Genomic DNA, 16798 nt, shown 5'->3' with positions numbered 1-16798 from the left:
CACAAAAACAAACAACACGTTGCTGGTTTCACACGGGACACAAACAGCGGTCTCCTGGATGAAAGACATGTGTTTGTTGAACCCATCCACCTCCCCTCCCGTATGTCACCATACTCCCCAATCATTTTCTCTTATGGAAGTGGATGGGTTTACGTTAATTGAAAGCCTTATGCGTCTCATATAGATGCTCAAGGGTGCCTTGTGCGTCAGTATCACACGCCAAGGGGATTCAGTATTTGACACCCTGGGAATGAGAACTGGTTAAAGCAGCAGTAGGCAAGATTGGAGCAAATATGATTAAAATATATATATTTCTTTTATAAAACGGTCACTATATCCTGACCTGCATGAGACAGGTAATCTGAAAAAAGTTTTTTCCTAAACCTAATTAAGTGGTTTTGTTGCCTAAACCTAGCTGTGGACGTTACCGTAGTTTTGTTACTTGGTGTTAAAATGATGCGCAAAAAGCCTGAAATGCATCCTGGTGACACGCGGAAAGTCCTTGTAATGTTGTGCTATTTATACGCCTTCCCGTGAGGACGGGTTGATCTGATAGACCTGCTGGAGTGTCTTTGAGCCAGACGCTGAGTCCCTGCTATTTCTGACCTCCACAGGGGTGCTAAAGCAACTCATCATCATTAATAAAATTAATTCCAACCGCATTCTCTTGTTAAGAATGTTTTCACGGAAATTTAGCTGGCATGAATATTTTATCATTGCCAAATTGGTGATTATTATGTACCAATGTGTTTTTGGAAACTATGCACATTAATTATGGAGAAAAAGCTGTTAAATGGAGCTGATTTAAGAGAAAGAGAGCTGCTTTGAAAAACACGGATTATGAGAGACCTAAGAGCAAATGTTATGATACAAAATGTTCGTGAATGAGACCTACTGCCGTCAAGGAAATAGGAAATGACTTCTTCGGTCAAAATATTTATTTAATTTTTGTTCAAATTCGATTTCACCTAACAAATGTCATCCTCAACATATCAGACTCTCAGATTCTTTCTTCCATTCCAAAAGCAATCAAAAGTCTTCAACTTTGGTGCCTAGAATAAACATAAAGGTAATGGTTGTAAAGCCATGAATGAAAGGTACTCCTGCAACATTTTTAAGAGCTTGTCGACAATATGCTGCTGACATTTAGCAGTCACTGTCTCTTGACAGAGGTGGAGAGGCTCTGAGGGCCGAGCGGTGCAGCTGTAGCAGAGCACATATCCTGAGGCCATTCAATCCCTAAATTCAGTGAAGCACAGTCAAATGTTGGAACACCTGCCCTCAGAATAGAAAATTTATGGGCTATAGAAAAATGGTACTGTTGGGTTTTATCACCTAAAAGTGTTTTTTTGTTTTTTTTGCCACTGACCTTTAAGATCGTACAAAAACACATAACACTTTCTATGGTAATAATATTGACATCATAAAGCTGTGATTTTAAGAGCAGTTGCTTCCAACAAAGTCCCCTAAAGATTATCCTGTGGAGTCACCCAACCACAACAGTGGAAAGTAAACTAAGTACATTTTCTCAAGTAGGCTACTGTTCTTAAGTACAATTTTCAGGTATAACTTTACTTCCATTTTATGCTATTTTATACTTCTACTCCAATACATTTCAGAGAGAAATGTTGTACTGTTTACTCCAAACATTTATTCATTAACAGCTATTACGCATCACAAAGCCATTTCAATTAGCTTCATCTCGACCAGCTACAACATTAAAGTACTGTTTATATTAAATGGGTGTTATTACTTTTGATATTTTTAGTACATTGTATTGCTAATACTTCTGTACTTTTACCATGGACTATATATAAGAAGTGGACGTAGTCACGTGACATAACCCATTGGTTTGTTGACTGCTGTTTTGAAGCTTCACCATCTTGTTTTTTTGGAACTAGAAGAGACACGAGAGGGTGGAGCTAAGTACAACTGAACGCTGAAAAATACATTTTTAGGCGATCAAAAGGTTATAATTAACTTTCATGAACTGAAAACACACTGTGAAAGGGTTAAAGTTGTAAGACGAAAACACAGACAACCCCCAGACCGGACAACACCGTGGTAGTGACCTGTCAATCACAATATAGCCACGCCCTAAAGCATACCCTGCTTTATGGTCTATTTTACTCTAAATGGGACCATAATTTACTAAATGAACTTTGAAGAATACTTGAAACTAGCGATTGATACCATAAACTCATGTTTACAATGTTAACTGAGGTAATAAATCAAGTAACAAGTAGGGTCATTTTTCTCATAGACTTCTATACAATCAGACTCCTTTCTGCAACCAGAGGAGTTGCCCGTTGCTGGCTATTAGAAATAATGCAAGTTTAAAGCATTTCCGCATTGGTTTTTCAGAACTGGAGGTAGCCCACTCACTTTTACTTCAGAAACCTTTTGAAAGCAGGATTTCTACTTGTAATGGAGTATTTGTATTTTTTAAATGTGGCATTTCTACTTGCATTTAAGTAATGGATCTGAATACGTTTTCCACCACCATCCCACAAAAAACAGAAAATATAAATATATGAAGTAAATCAACACTTGATGACAAAGATATCATCTTGCTATAGGTACAAAAATACAAAACAAATGCAGTGAAAAACACAAAGAAACTCACCAAATTACCTTTCATACCAAACATTTTGTCCTCGGTTGTACATTGCTTCCAAGCTGTGAAACAGTACTACATTTGAATTTAGTGGTTTTGATAGAGTACAGAACTTAATCCACAGTGGCCAGGTGCAGACAAACGATCTTGTTTGAACAGAGGTGTTTATTTGCATGGCAGTTAGTCCACCTGTTGTACCTGAAGCTGGGCAGTGTCCAATACGTGTTTGCATGCAGGTTGTTTCCAGTGTGGGGATGTCTGTGTGCTCCAACGCAAACATTTAACTACAACCACATGTCCATATAGAGCATCGATTCCCCTTTTCCCTTGGAGTCCCTTGTTAAGTGTAAGAAAACGTGAGATCCCACAAAGCACATTGACCAACACTCACACACACACACACCCATGATTGCTACTTTGCCGGGTTAAAATTTGATACTGTCATTACTTAAAACTAAAGTTTCTCTTGAGGTAGAAATACTTTTTTAAGCTGTGTTCACATTATGAGCAACACCGCAACATTCTACAAGTCATTTTCAATGGAAGCCGGTGACTTGAAGCTACAAACTGACGCCCGACACTTGTCACTGCGTGATCAAATAAAGTTGAGCTGTTTCAATTTTTTTCAGTGCTCCAATGACGGGTGAAGCATCAACCAATCATATGTTTTTGTTTCATCCTGTTCCTTTCCATCCAAATTAAAGCCATTAGCTAGTTCCCAGTACTATTTAACAACATAACTATGTCAACGAGCACTTGAGCAGCACTTCAACGACGACTCAGCGACAATGTAGCCGGCCACCTTGGTCGTTTTGTGGCTTTTGTTGTTTGTAGTGTGAACATAGCATTAGACCTTTTGTTATCACAGTTCTTCACTTGTACTCACTTTATTTAGCTACAACTTTTAGGCATGGTAGACCTTATTGTATCTTATCTGAGGTTAAAATCTTACATTCATCTTACTGGATGAAGACCAACTGAAATGTTACAACTACACAAAGTAAGCACAAGTGACTGACAGTGTCCAGCGTTTCTAGCTTTTGGCACCACACTCCGGGCTGGTGATTTTCTCTTACTGTCAACAAATCCCGTGAAAAGACCAAAACAAACAGTGTTTTAGTCTCTCAATACCTTCCAACTTCCTTACTCCATTTGTGACTCTCAGCCTCAAGGCCATTAGTTAGTAGTAAAGTTGTAAACCTTTAAAAACAGCTCACAAATAGAAACTTTCATTTTAAATGAAAGTTTTTAAATTAAATTTTCTTAAAACAGTTGAGCACTGTAGTTTTTATCAAACGTTACTCAAACAGGAGTCAGTAGTACATGCAGCAGCAGGGCGGTGTATGTGGTATTGAGTGAAAATAAACTACAGTGCCCATGTTCCTCATAATAAAGTAACATGTCGCCCAGTGCAATGATGCAGCTGAATGATGTGTTTTTTTAATAGGTTTTGTTCAACAAATGGAGTTGTATAGCTATATCAGGCTTTGGCTAAACAGGTAATACTTGTTAATAGGATGAATTCAGTATTGGTTTTGGTCTTTTCATGGGATTTGTTGATTATAAGAAAAATAAAGAATATCACCAGATTTATCCTTCAAGACTTTATGGTGTGCAAGAACTTTGTAGGGCTGCAACTAATGATTATTTTCATTGTAGATTAAACTGTTGATTATTTTCTTGATTAATCGATTAGTTGTTTGGTCTATAAAATGGCAGAAAATGGTGAAAAATGTTGATCAGTGTTTTCCAAAGCCGAGGATAATGTCCTCAAATGTCTTGTTTTGTCCACAACTCAAAGATATACAGTTTACTGTCATAGAGGAGTGTTCACATTTAAGAAGCTGGAATCAGAGAATTATTATTTTGTTTCTTAAAAAATTACCCAAACTCATTAATCGATGATTAATCAAAATAGTTGACGGTTAATTTATTTAATAGTTGACAATTAATCAGTTAGTCGTTGCAGCTCTAGACCTTTGTTGAAGTTATTTCACTGATAAAATACTGATGATGGTTTTAGGGCCCAGATTCCAGCTTAAAGAATCGCCTGTCCAAGTGACTCTTCACACCAACCTGTTACATGTTTAGTCAGTCTTGCACATAGACAATGCTTTGTGGGCATTGATCAGCCGGCTTGCCATGTAATTCAAATTACAAATGCGTTACGGCGTGTAATCAGTTTAAAATGTCAGTATGTAGGTGGTGGTTCAAACATAGAAATACTGCATGTGATGAATGCCCACATTTTTACAACATATGTTTAGAGGGAATCACTGTTAGCACTGTTTTAACAGCATGTAACCCATTAACCACAGCCTCATTTACATCTCCAGCTGTGCAGTCGTTGTTGTTGAATAAAGTGGCCATACTAAAGAATGGCGGAACAGGCAGACAAGACATTCAAGTCTACTGGGAGTCCGGGCCAGTGTCTAGATTAGAGGGAGATCCTCTTAAAGGCATCTCGCAGACAGGATATTCTGTCTTGTTCCCTCCTCCCCAGAACATCTCCTCTGAGACCACTCATTTAGCTGGCAGCGGGGCTATAGCTGGGATCCGCTTTGTCCAGATACACACACACACACACAAACACACTGAAGGCAAAACCTCAGTGTGCATCAAATACATCCATACCACAGCACAAAGAAACAATAGCTGGTCCCCAGTGAGTCAGTGTGTGAGAGGGAAAGAGTGAGAGAGAGTGTCATATGTTTGTCTTACATGAGTAGCTTTTAAGGGTAACAACTAAGCTGTGGAGAGTTTGCACAGGCACACACACATCACACATTCGCATGCAGACACAAGACCTCAGTGGATATACTGTACAGTATGACAGCGGCTGGAGTTGCCCTAGTAACAGCGTTTACTTTCACACCGTCGCTGATGGATACAAAGATGCAGACCTTCATGAATATACATGCACACAGCATATGGTCGATATATATATATATATATATATATATATATATATATATACACTTACACACACACGGTAGCCTACCGTATATAGATCCGAAACTGATGCACCCACACACATACTGTACAATGTCATGTCAGATGGCAGAAGCCTCTTCTCAAGCTAACAATGTGGTGTACATTATCTGCCTGAAGCACACACACACACACACACACCAGTAAATCTTTTTCCGAGGCCTATTAGTCACAGACCACAAACACACATACAAACTCTAACACCGGCTGCCCCAGTACCCTGATTTTTCGAACCCACAGGGGGGATGTCTGACGCACTCACACACATGCAAACACACACACACACTCACACACGCAATCACCCACCTGGGGCAACCTCAATTTAACATGGAGCCTGTTCGAAATGCACTGAACAGACAGAATCAGCGGGTAACACAGAAGAAAGCAAGGAGATAAAACAACGGCAAAATGATGTTTATGTAAATCCATCCGGAATAGATGTTTGTTAGAATGACGTGTTTGGATGATTTAAATGCATTTACATCCTGACTAAAGCACCTATTTAAAATCTGAAAACAGCCGTTTGATTACTTCCACAAGCATGATTTCCATTTTTGCCAATTTTCAAAACAAAAGTGGTCAACATTTGATGTCAGTGTGGGTTTTGCTGTGCAGGCAGTGAAAGGAATGGAAAATGTTGATTTTTTTTTTTTTTGGGGCTTTAGGTGAAACAACAAGAGAATAAAGCAATACAGAGCAACACTGGAGAAATACCAGCCAACACAAGCTAAAGAGAATTAGAGGAAGAGGGAGTTAACAAGAGAAGAAATGTGTCAATATATTCACAGCAAAGCCGATAGAATAAAGTATTTGGGTCAATAGCTGGAGAAAATCTCCTCAAGGCACACTTACAAGATCCACGGGCTTATTAGTCTGTATTTTGACATGAAAACATGTCTGAGGGGTGAGATTGCAACATCTGTACACTCAAATGCACACATACAGAATGGGGGTAAAGGTCTGATTGAGCTGAGCAACAAACAACATGAGTCCCAGCAGAGACAAACAAACACAACCCTGCAAACACATATAAACTCTTTGTCTGCTATTCCAGCTGCAGCTCAGTTGAGGCTAAAAAAACACAATTCCTACCTACACTAGATTCAACCAGACAAGCTCTATAGGGGCAATATCATATTTTTAAAACCTCTTCAGCCCATGTATGCACTCAACAATGAATCACAGGTGTAGCAGGCAGAACAAAGACACAGCAGAACCTTTCCATAAATCCGCTCTCTGGTCCTTTCAGACTCAATTAAGCAAACGTAAGGAGACAAGAGAAGTTAGTCCGAGGTGATTAATCCCACCTCCTCTGATACTACAGCAGATCACAAGAGAAGAGAAGGGGGAGGCACTGTACTCCTCTCAGAGCAGATGAGTCAAAACATCAATCCAGAGATAAAGCCACTGCAGACTAATACAAACACAGGTGCCATATAACAACGCAAGGTGTTTTCCACATGATAAGCGTTATATGGAGGGATATCTTGTCCACAGTGCAGTTGTGAAATAGGACGCAAACATGTGTAGTGCAGTAATGTGATTGAAATAGCACATAATCTGGAGATCAACATGCCTGTGAATGTGTAAATAACAGCGAAAAAAGAAAAAAAAAACACAGGAGGAAAAATAGCCTGTGGCCAAATACTGTATGTTCCCATTGACTCCATACAGCTGCCTGTGGACTGTAGCTCCATGATCCCATATGGATTTTTCATAAAGCCTTTATGGGTTTGATGCAGATGACCATTTTACTGCTTCCAAATACTGGGGAGATATATGAAGCCCATTTGGCTCCAGGCAGGTCAGGAGGCACGAGAGCATCAATAATTCATTCACCTCTCTCTCTCTGTGTGTGTGTGTGTGTTTGTGTGAGAGAGAGAGAGTGAGAGATCATGTGTTTGTAATTACATTGTGACCAAAACAACACCGTTGCCACACCAAGTGCTTATTTTCATATTTCAACCTCCATTTATTTTGAACCAAGAAAAAAGAGATCAGGTGTTAAAATCCACTAAACTTAAATACAAAAATAAGGGACTCAAATTTTTAAAATCAATACATTTTTTTTACACATACATCCATCCAGTGCTGTGGTATAGCAGGATGACATAGCATTGTGGAAAATGACAATACTCTTTGCTATGGCAAAAAAGAGGAGAGCTTGGGACAAGCTTTTGTTTATAGGCAACTGCGTAGCCATCTGTGGGGACTGTCAGAGACTGAATTAAGTGGATCTGTGTGTTTGTGGTCTTAAAGCTAACAGTAAAAAAATAGAAGGGAGACTTTTTTCGAGAGCCATCCCAAGATCCTATCTTTCATCTTCATCCCCATCATCCTCCAACCCAACACACATCTCTCACCGTCTGGTCTGCCGCAGCAGGCGATTCCATTATCATCCAGAGAAATTAAACAGAAAAACCAAACCGAGTGCGCAATGTGCAGGTCTGTAAAGGTGATTTTTGCTGTTCGGGGCATAATGGTTTTGTTTTTATAGCAGAAATCGAATCAGCACGAATCTGACTCTGACTCTGAAGGGGCGTTGTCTGTTTATATGGCCGCTCTCTCTCTCTCTCTCTCCATCAGTTTTCATCACTCCTCTCCAAATTCCACTGTGGATCCAGACGCGCATCCAAAACAGTCCAAAAAAACCAACAGGTCCTTGCATGTGTGCTTGTGTGCATGTGTGCCAGTAAGTATGTTTTGCGCAAAACTGTGCGTCCTTGCGCAGCAGGGAGGAGGATGGAGGAGAGAGGATGGAGAGGGGTTATAGAGGAGAGGGGTTATATCAAACGGAATCCCTGATCACTCCTTGCCCCCGTTATTAACCAAAGACAGCTCTTTGAGAATCCCACTGGCGTCCACTCGCCTCCTCTCCCGGATCATGTCCTCCAGGCTGCGAAACACCAGCGTGTGCACCACCCCGCTGCCACACAGATGCACTTTGAGGAAATACTGCTGCTGCTGCGAAAGACCCGCCGAGTGCTGCTCTCCTCCAGCTTTGAACTCCCTCTTCCCAAAGCGGCACCACGCTGCGAAACTTTCCGAGTTGGTCCAGCATATGTCCTCGCTGCTCAGACCCAAGTGTCCTGCAGCATTCTGCATCACTAGATCAGGAGGAAGCGGTCGGTACCGGTACCGGTTGTTCACTATCCTCCCGTGGCGCCCGCTGCTCATCTCAAGCAGGCTGTCCTTGCGGATCTCGCCCTTGTGCAGGTGGATGACCCGGCCGTGTTGCTCGTAGACAACCCAGTGTGGTGCCTGCTCGGCGGCCACCAGCTCCAGCAGATCGCCCGGTTTGCACATGGTCAGCAAAGTTTTGGCCGCGTACACGTTCAGGTCCTCGTTCTCTCGCAGCTTGGAGAAGATGCATTCCTGGGAGCAGAAGGCCGAGTACTCCACCTCGCTCACCGAGAACGGTCCTTCCTCCTCCTCCTCCTCCACTTCCCCGGCGGTGGTGCTGTGGTGGTGCTGCTCCTTGTTGTTGGTGGTGGTGAAGTCAACGCAGTCGGAGACAGAGGACGGAGTGCGGTGGTCGTCCACCACCTCCTCCTCTTCGTCAGAGAAGAAGTAGGCGACGCCGACACGAAGCTCGTCCTTCTCCAGCCCGGACGGATCTCCCGTGGGCAGCTCGCTGTAGTTGAGGTGGGTGATCCGATCCAGTTGATTTCCCATCAATGACCTGGCAAGGCAGAGGCATGGACTGCGGTGTCTGATGGAGGAGGAGAGAGAGAGGGGTGTTAATAGCGTCAAAAGATAAAGAACAAGACACATTACGCACACATTACGCACACAAACGCTTGGCTGAGAAAGCACTCAACACTTCTCAGCGGTCACCTGTATAGAGAGAGAGGTCTGTGGTGTTATTGAGCTGAAAGAGTACACTAACACAATCAATGATCCACTGGCTCACTTCACACCCATTAGTCAATCATTAATTCCAGTGGAATGTAAAAAAGAGCCTGCAGGTTCCCATGCAGAAGAGGAGAGGGGAAAAAAAGAGAGAAAACAGTAGTGTGAGGTTCCCATGCAGAAGAAACGAGGAGAGGAATAAAAAAGAGAGAACATAGTAGTGTGAGGTTTGCAGCAGTGTGAGGTTCCCATGCAGAAAGAGAGAAAATAGTGTGAGGTTTGCAGCAGTGTGAGGTTCCCATGCAGAAGAAACGAGGAAAGGGAAAAAAAAAAAGATAGAAAATAGTAGTGTGAGGTTTGCAGCAAGCTAAAAAGAGAGTGAGGAAAAAGAAAAACAAGTCCTGCGTCTTTTACGCACGGTGCAAAATAGAGGAGGAAAAAAAAAAGAGAGAAAATAGTAGTGTGAGGTTTGCAGCAAGCTAAAAAGAGAGTGAGGAAAAAGAAAAAGTCCTGCGTCTTTTACGCACAAAATAGAGGAGGAAAAAAGAGGATACCTGTGCGCTCCCAGGACAAATGGTTAAATATCCTTGTGGTCCATTAGTACAGAGGGGCTGCTGCACGGTCCTCTGCTTCTCTTCTTCTCTTCTTCCCTCTTTCTTCTCACACTTCTCTCTCTCTCTCTCTCTCTCTTCGCACCGCGCACCGAGCGCTCCGGCTGCGTGCTAGTACTTCACTTCTTTCAGCACACCAGCTCTCCGTTTAAGTACCACGGAGAGCTCCGCCTCGCGCGCAGTCACGAGGCTCCATTCCGCAGCCGAGCCAATGGGAAGCGAGGAAGCAGCACGTCAGTCAATTAAGGGAGCCAATCAGGGTGCGCGCTGGGCGTGCTGGAGGAGATAGGCGGCTGTTACCGTGGCATGGTGTTTTTGTTGTCAGAGAGAGAGCTGTGTGGAATTCTCTACATGATCAGCGGAGTCCAAGTTTTTCCAAGGCAACAGTCAGAGGCGATAACAACCCTGCATATATCTCAAGACGTGGCATATGAGAGGAGCTTTTTTTTTTTATTGCTGCTCTGATGTGCTATAAACATTTCCACTATCTACCAAAATACTCCAAATGTGAACCTCCTTATCGCATGCGCACTGTTGTGCTGTAGGACATGATAAATGTGCTCCCAACCTTCCTGAATACAAGAGTATAGGCTCTGTAAATGGTAAATGGACTTGCATTTATATCCTCCTGAGACCCAGCCCATTGACATGTATCCTCTGTAGTGGACATTTTGTCCACATGCTTATCCTTTTTTACTCTTTTGACTTACTCTATCAACCCCTGGTGTATTGTAAAGAGGGCATATTTTACATTTTTTTAATCAAGTTGAATGTATTCTGGGTTTAATATCACTCTACGGCCATAATCTGTTCATTTTTTTAGTCTTTTCACACTGAAATGGTCTTGTTGTCGACTATAGAGTGGACATGCTGTAAAATAAAAAATAAAGTTCAAAAAGCCTAAATTGTAAGATTTTCTTTTAACCCTAAATAGGAATGAAGTCTCACAAAAAAAGTAATTGGAAGACTCTTTTTTTTACTCAGTTCCCAGGAGGATATAACACTTTTCTAGTCTTCTGACCACTCAAAGCTCTTTACACTACATGTCAGCATTCACCCATTCACACACTGATGGCAGGGGCTAAGGTTAAGAGAGGTCAAGTGTCTTGCTCAAGGACACATCGACATGTGACCTGGAGCAGTCGGGGATCGAACCACCGACCTTCCACTTGGTAGACAACCTGCTCTACCCTCAGAGCCACAGACCCCCACACCAGTTCCCATGTGTGACTTGTAAATTATTTCCACATGCTTCACTAGCTTCACTGCTGCATCACGTGTTCGCTCATATCTGTCAGTGTGTGTGTGCGTGTGTGTGTGTGTGGTAGACACTACAAAGGGAGGGGCTGGAGGCAGGTGTGTGTATGTTTGTCTGCAAGGTAGGAGCCAAACAAAGGAGTCTACAGGGAGAATAATACACACTCTATAATATTTTACTTTGCATTTGATGATGGTGTTGTCTTGGAACATATGACTGGTATTTTAAAATGCGTATCAAATCCCAGCCTCCTTTTTGCATGCATAATATATATAACACCTGCATTATTGTGCTTGCGAGATAAACCCTTGCAAGAGTATGTCATCCGCACTCTGTTGTCGCCCAGATAGCCATCTCGTGGTTCATGTCAGACCCCCTCTCTATGAAGTGAATGTTCTGTCTACCTCCACATCGGAAATCTGTTTTTTTGTCTTCTTCTTCTTCTTTTTTTTTTTCCTGGCAGCATCCGGAGAGTATCTTTATCTCTTTTCCTCTCTCCCAGATGGTTGGAGATAGCAGCTCTCCAGTTGCTGACATAGAACGGTCCCCTGTTCTTTGTTTCCACTGGTGACAGGCAGAGCGGATGGCGGCTTTTCTTTTTTCAGTGGGTGAGATATGATTGTGCAGCACTCTCCCACACACACACGCACACGCAAACACACACACACACACACACACACACACACACACACACACACACACCAAGGACACAAGAAGTCATCCATATAGCCTCCCTCTATGTGTTTACACCTCCTTGTGAGAGCCGGAGTGTGTGCATCTGATTGGTCGCCTTTTTGCAAGAGTGGTTTGTTTATGATACTCACCTTTGTGTGTGTGTGTGTGTGTGTGTGTGTCCTGTACTTAAAGTCAGACAGGAAGAGAAAAGTAGTACCAGTAGTACCCTAGCCCACACACACACACACACACACACACACACACACAAGTTGTCATGAGACTGTCAGCAATGGCTTTGGCTGCAGCTCCTGCGGGCATGTGGTCTTGCCACCTATAATCTACAATGAGCAGAAATGAGTTTCCTTTGTAGACGCCGCCTTTCCTGCCCTGGACACACACATACTGTATTTACTCTCTCTCTGTCTCTTTCCCTTCCTCTCTCTCTCTTTTTTACACACACTCACACACCTAATCATATATGCAGCTGGTGTAATAATAAGGCAGTAGTGGAATAACTACTGAGACAGGGTGATATTTCACAACCCCAATAATTGGATACGTCTCTATTCCCTAATTACTAACTAAATCATATACGCTGCAGCGCCATGCCACGCAGATGAAACACACTGACACACACACACACATTCAGCTGTCCAGCAAATTTGTGCACAAGTGTGTTCAGACACCAATGTGTCCGTCCGTGACTCACATGTCATCCATGTATGTAAACAGTCTTTTTCTCTCTGTCTATTGCACAAGCTGATGTTTTCTGCAACACCGTAATGTGTGTTTATAGACAGTTAAAGTGAGAAAGTGTTGGTTATCTATATGCATTATAAAGGGTGTGTCTTTTGAGGAGAAGCAGCACTACATGAAGTCATAAACCCTTGAGGCACGAGATGGGTGTTTTGTGTTAGAGCTGATGTCAGCACACAGAAAAGGACAGTGTGTCATGTCAACGTTTTAAAGACCTGTACCACCTGTATATCACTTCATGTGCTGGTGGTGTTTCCACATTCTATTCTGTAAATCACCAAACCATTAAAAGACTTTTTCTTGTGTGTATAAAAACCAAGATAGCAGAAAATACAATGTAAGCTTGTTTTGTGATACTCTATTGATCCCTGCGGGGGAAAATAATCTTTTTGCTTGAGCCTTTTCCAGGGAGGTCAGGAGAGCGGGGTCAGCTACAGAGCAGTGTCAGGTATAAAAAAAAAATGAACATTATTATCAGTTGTGTGCAGCACAAACCTGAGTCAATTTCCTGTTGTAAGGCTGTACAAATGATATTTGGTATGTCTGAGTGCAAAAAGGTGTGGTTCATGTGGTGGTGGAGCAGTGAGGTGGTGCACCAATCAAATCTCCTGCATTGTATTCCTTCTCTTTAGAAGCAGTGCACTCTGTGTTCTCGCTCTGACAAGTTCTTGATGCCTGGAGAAGATCCACCACAAAATCTTCTCCCAGGAGGAAACTGAATATTATTTTGTGGGAATGAATATATGACACCTTAAAGGTATACTGTGCAGGATTTTCCTAAAAAACAACAGTAATCCTTCTCAATCATCACTTATGTCCCACCTAAGTGTCTGTATCTGCAGAGACCCTGCAGCCCTCTGACTGTAGTTTCTTCTTATCCCATTTGTGCCCAAAGACTATATATGATGAGGAAAAATGCCCCAACATTTGTTGTGATTGGTCAAAAGTTTTGAAATTTGGTACGGACATACTTTGGGCAAGTATCTAACAGTACAATTTTGAAAATTTCAGATCATGTAAAAAATCACACTTTTATTAATAGTCAAAGTCAGGATTTTTTAAAAATGAGGAAAAACGCAAACATTGAGTTTATTAAATATATATAATATGTTTTTACACTGCATATGTGTGCATCTTTGATATTCAAGTCAAGTAAAGTCAAAATCACAAATCAAAAATTTGCCTCAGGGGGCTTTACAATCTGTACCAGATACAACTTCCTCTGTCCTTCACAGTGCGACCTTCTCAACTTATTATGAGTTCATAGATACCAAATACTTGATTGTGCTCCTCGTAGTTTCTGAGATACAGCCATTTTCTGAAAAACAGTGGTCCCATGTGCCCAAATAGATATAGATATAGGATGATAAGAAAAACGTTATAGCCAAACAGACCGACTGACCGACTTTGAAAAATGTCTTCACATTTGTGCTTCGGCAAGCCCAGAGAATACTTCTACCAAAGGAAATTAAAAATGTCAGTCCAGGGACACCAATTGGTTATTTTTGCTGTGTTCGGGATGTTTCTGGGTGGCAGCCTTTAGGCACTGGGTGTGTAGCCCCAACACATGCGCAAGCATGTATCCAAGAGGAAGCTAAGAAAATGGTGGACACAGTGCTGAAAAAAACTGCAAATATAGTGAGGCAAAACGCCAAGCGGAAAAAGTTCATTGGCTTTCACTTTTGCTGCCGTATGTGATGCTGCAGGTGGTAAACCGGGCTGTGTTCAGGCGGCCGCAGTCAGGGGGCGTACGCTTTTGTTGTAGTTGAGCCGGAGGGAGGAGGGGACAACTTTGAATGTTGCGTTTACAAACAGTAAACAACAATTCATGCAAAGTATGCCTTTAAACTATATAGTATGCTTGGGTACCATGGTTCCATGAGAGCTGTTGCCAGTGGGCAACCTCTGGTTCTGAGAAGTGAAGCCAATGCGGAAGTGTCTTAACCTTGCATTTTTTTCCAATAGCTAGCAAGGGGCGACTCCTCTGGTTGCAAAAAGGAGTCTGATTGTAAAGATGTCTTTGAGAGAATGAGCCTACTTCTCACTTGATTTATTACCTCAGTAAACATTATAAACATGAGTTAATGGTCTCAATCGCTAGTTTCATGATGTTCATTTAGTAAATGATGGTCCCATTTAGAGTCAAATAGACGATAAATTACTTAGCTCCACCCTCTTGTGTCACAAAAAACCAAGATAGCGATGGCCAAAATGCAAAACTTGAGGCTTCAAAACGGCAGTCCACAAACCAATGTGTGACGTCACAGTGACTACGTCCACTTCTAACACTCTATGGCTGTTGCCTTGAGTAGGAAACACTTCTGTCATATATTAAGTGAAGTGCCAAACAGAACAGGAAGCAGAAAGGCCAAGCCCTGTGTCTATAAAGGTTGCAGCGGCATCAACAATTACTCTACAATTACCTCCTCTGTCTGTGTGTCACGGCCGGTACATAATGACACTTATGTAAATGCTGGATGCCAATTATTCACACCAGTGCCACATGTGTATATAGTTGAAACAAATGTAATTTATTTTTCCCCAATGGATATTATATCAGAATGAAAACTTGCCAGCGTATCATAGCAATGACACAACCCCAGATTTTGGTTGCCAAGGGTTTCAGTTATAATTGTGAAAAACAATATATTTTTAATGAAAAAGGGCATGTTAATTCATCTTTGAATTAACACATCTCCAACACAAAATATTTAATTGTTGTTATTTTCGGCATGAATGGTATATGAAAAAAAAATTCGATGCCGCTTGGGAAACAATGTGTAAAAGCAATTATACCCTCCAGCATGTGTTTTGTTCGTGACTGTGATTGTAGGTGCTTAGGTGCTGCAGATGGTAACCATCAACATCATCATCATATCTATAATCACAGTGAAGGCTTTGCTTTGGGGTGTTATTTCTTGAACTGAGTATCGTGGCAGGAAAGAGGAGCAATGACGCTCAGCGTGTTTGCTTGGTTAAACCGTATAATAAGCAATTATAGTATAAAAATCTGCACTGGCACAATTCAAATGAATGAAAATTGAGTTTTTTTAAAATGTTTATTTAACCACAGTGCTGTAGTTGCGCTGACAAAAAATGTTTTTTTTTTCTTTCTTTTTCAACAACTTGCACTATTCACACCTGAATAGTGCCTTATCCAAGGACTCCTCAGCAGGGAGGATGCTTTATCACCATGGGGACTTAATCCTGGGGACTGAAGAGCAGTGGACTGAACAATCTTAGGCCCTGTTCAGACCTGGTGTTAACATGTGAGAAGTGAGATCCGATTACAAGCGGTCACTCAAGACGCATGTGGAGACGCATTCTAATGCCAGGTGTGAACAGATGCACTTAAAGCTGTCCACTTGTGATCAGATCACCCGAGACGCATGTTAATGCCAGGTCTGATAAGAGCTATACTTGGCATTTAAAGAGTTTGGAGGGTGGTATCTTTTTTTTCAGCCTTTACAAAACCAAAAACACAAGAGCCAAAGAAATGGATTAAACAGTGTTTATTTACTCTAACGGCCCGGCTAACTACTTCTTACAGTAGTAACCTAGTGTAATGTCCAAAGACAAGACGCATGTCATTAGCCAATGACATTAGTTAGTGCTTTTACATACAGGTTATGTTAGAAAAATACCTTTTTTGGGACTAGAACATCCACCCTGTGGGGGCCAAGATGCAGGAATCATCTAGAAACACTTGATATACTAGATAACTAGAATTACCGCCTCATAGTTTGTATGCCTCTATCAACCAGTCAAGTTGCAGTTTATATCCACATTCATAATATGAAGTGTAGCAGTAACAGAAGCATCCTGTCAAAAGTTTTACGGAAATCTCTTTTATAATGGTGCACAGGATGTTTTCGTTGCAGTGCAGCGAGTGGCCATTGGAACAAATTGGCAGCAAGGCTGAGTTGCAACTCTCTCTGTCAACACCCTTCATTTGGATTTTCATAAGATATTGAACATTGGCCCAAAGTACTGTGCATCTCAAATAACCAGATACATGGCAAAAACAACTCTTGGAAA

At 41.8% G+C, this 16798-nt stretch overlaps 1 protein-coding gene and 2 long non-coding RNA genes across 3 annotated transcripts in view; 2 read left to right on the top strand and 1 right to left on the bottom strand.

Annotated features, from left to right (window-relative positions):
- LOC119477505 overlaps window positions 1–13053 on the top strand; it is a 49541-nt gene extending 36488 nt beyond the window's left edge. The window contains exon 3 of the long non-coding RNA XR_005204242.1: window positions 11793–13053. This is a non-coding gene — a long non-coding RNA (uncharacterized LOC119477505). The remainder of the gene's footprint in view (window positions 1–11792) is intronic.
- Window positions 7557–10206, bottom strand: lratd1 (LRAT domain containing 1). Its single transcript, XM_037751605.1, has 2 exons — window positions 10015–10206; window positions 7557–9320 (listed from the first exon to the last, which is right to left on the bottom strand). The coding sequence occupies exon 2, from the start codon at window positions 9281–9283 to the stop codon at window positions 8414–8416; it is 870 nt and encodes a 289-aa protein (XP_037607533.1). The 5' UTR covers window positions 9284–9320; window positions 10015–10206; the 3' UTR covers window positions 7557–8413.
- LOC119477506 lies at window positions 9385–10036 on the top strand. Its single transcript, XR_005204244.1, has 3 exons — window positions 9385–9687; window positions 9738–9815; window positions 9928–10036. It is a non-coding gene; the product is annotated as an uncharacterized LOC119477506 (long non-coding RNA).
- Window positions 13054–16798: the final 3745 nt, after the last annotated feature.

This window comes from Sebastes umbrosus, chromosome 18 (genome assembly GCF_015220745.1).
Source record: "Sebastes umbrosus isolate fSebUmb1 chromosome 18, fSebUmb1.pri, whole genome shotgun sequence".
Taxonomy (NCBI): Eukaryota; Metazoa; Chordata; class Actinopteri; order Perciformes; family Sebastidae; genus Sebastes; species Sebastes umbrosus.
Note: the sequence above shows the minus strand (reverse complement) of the source record. Positions and strands in the feature narration are given on the sequence as shown.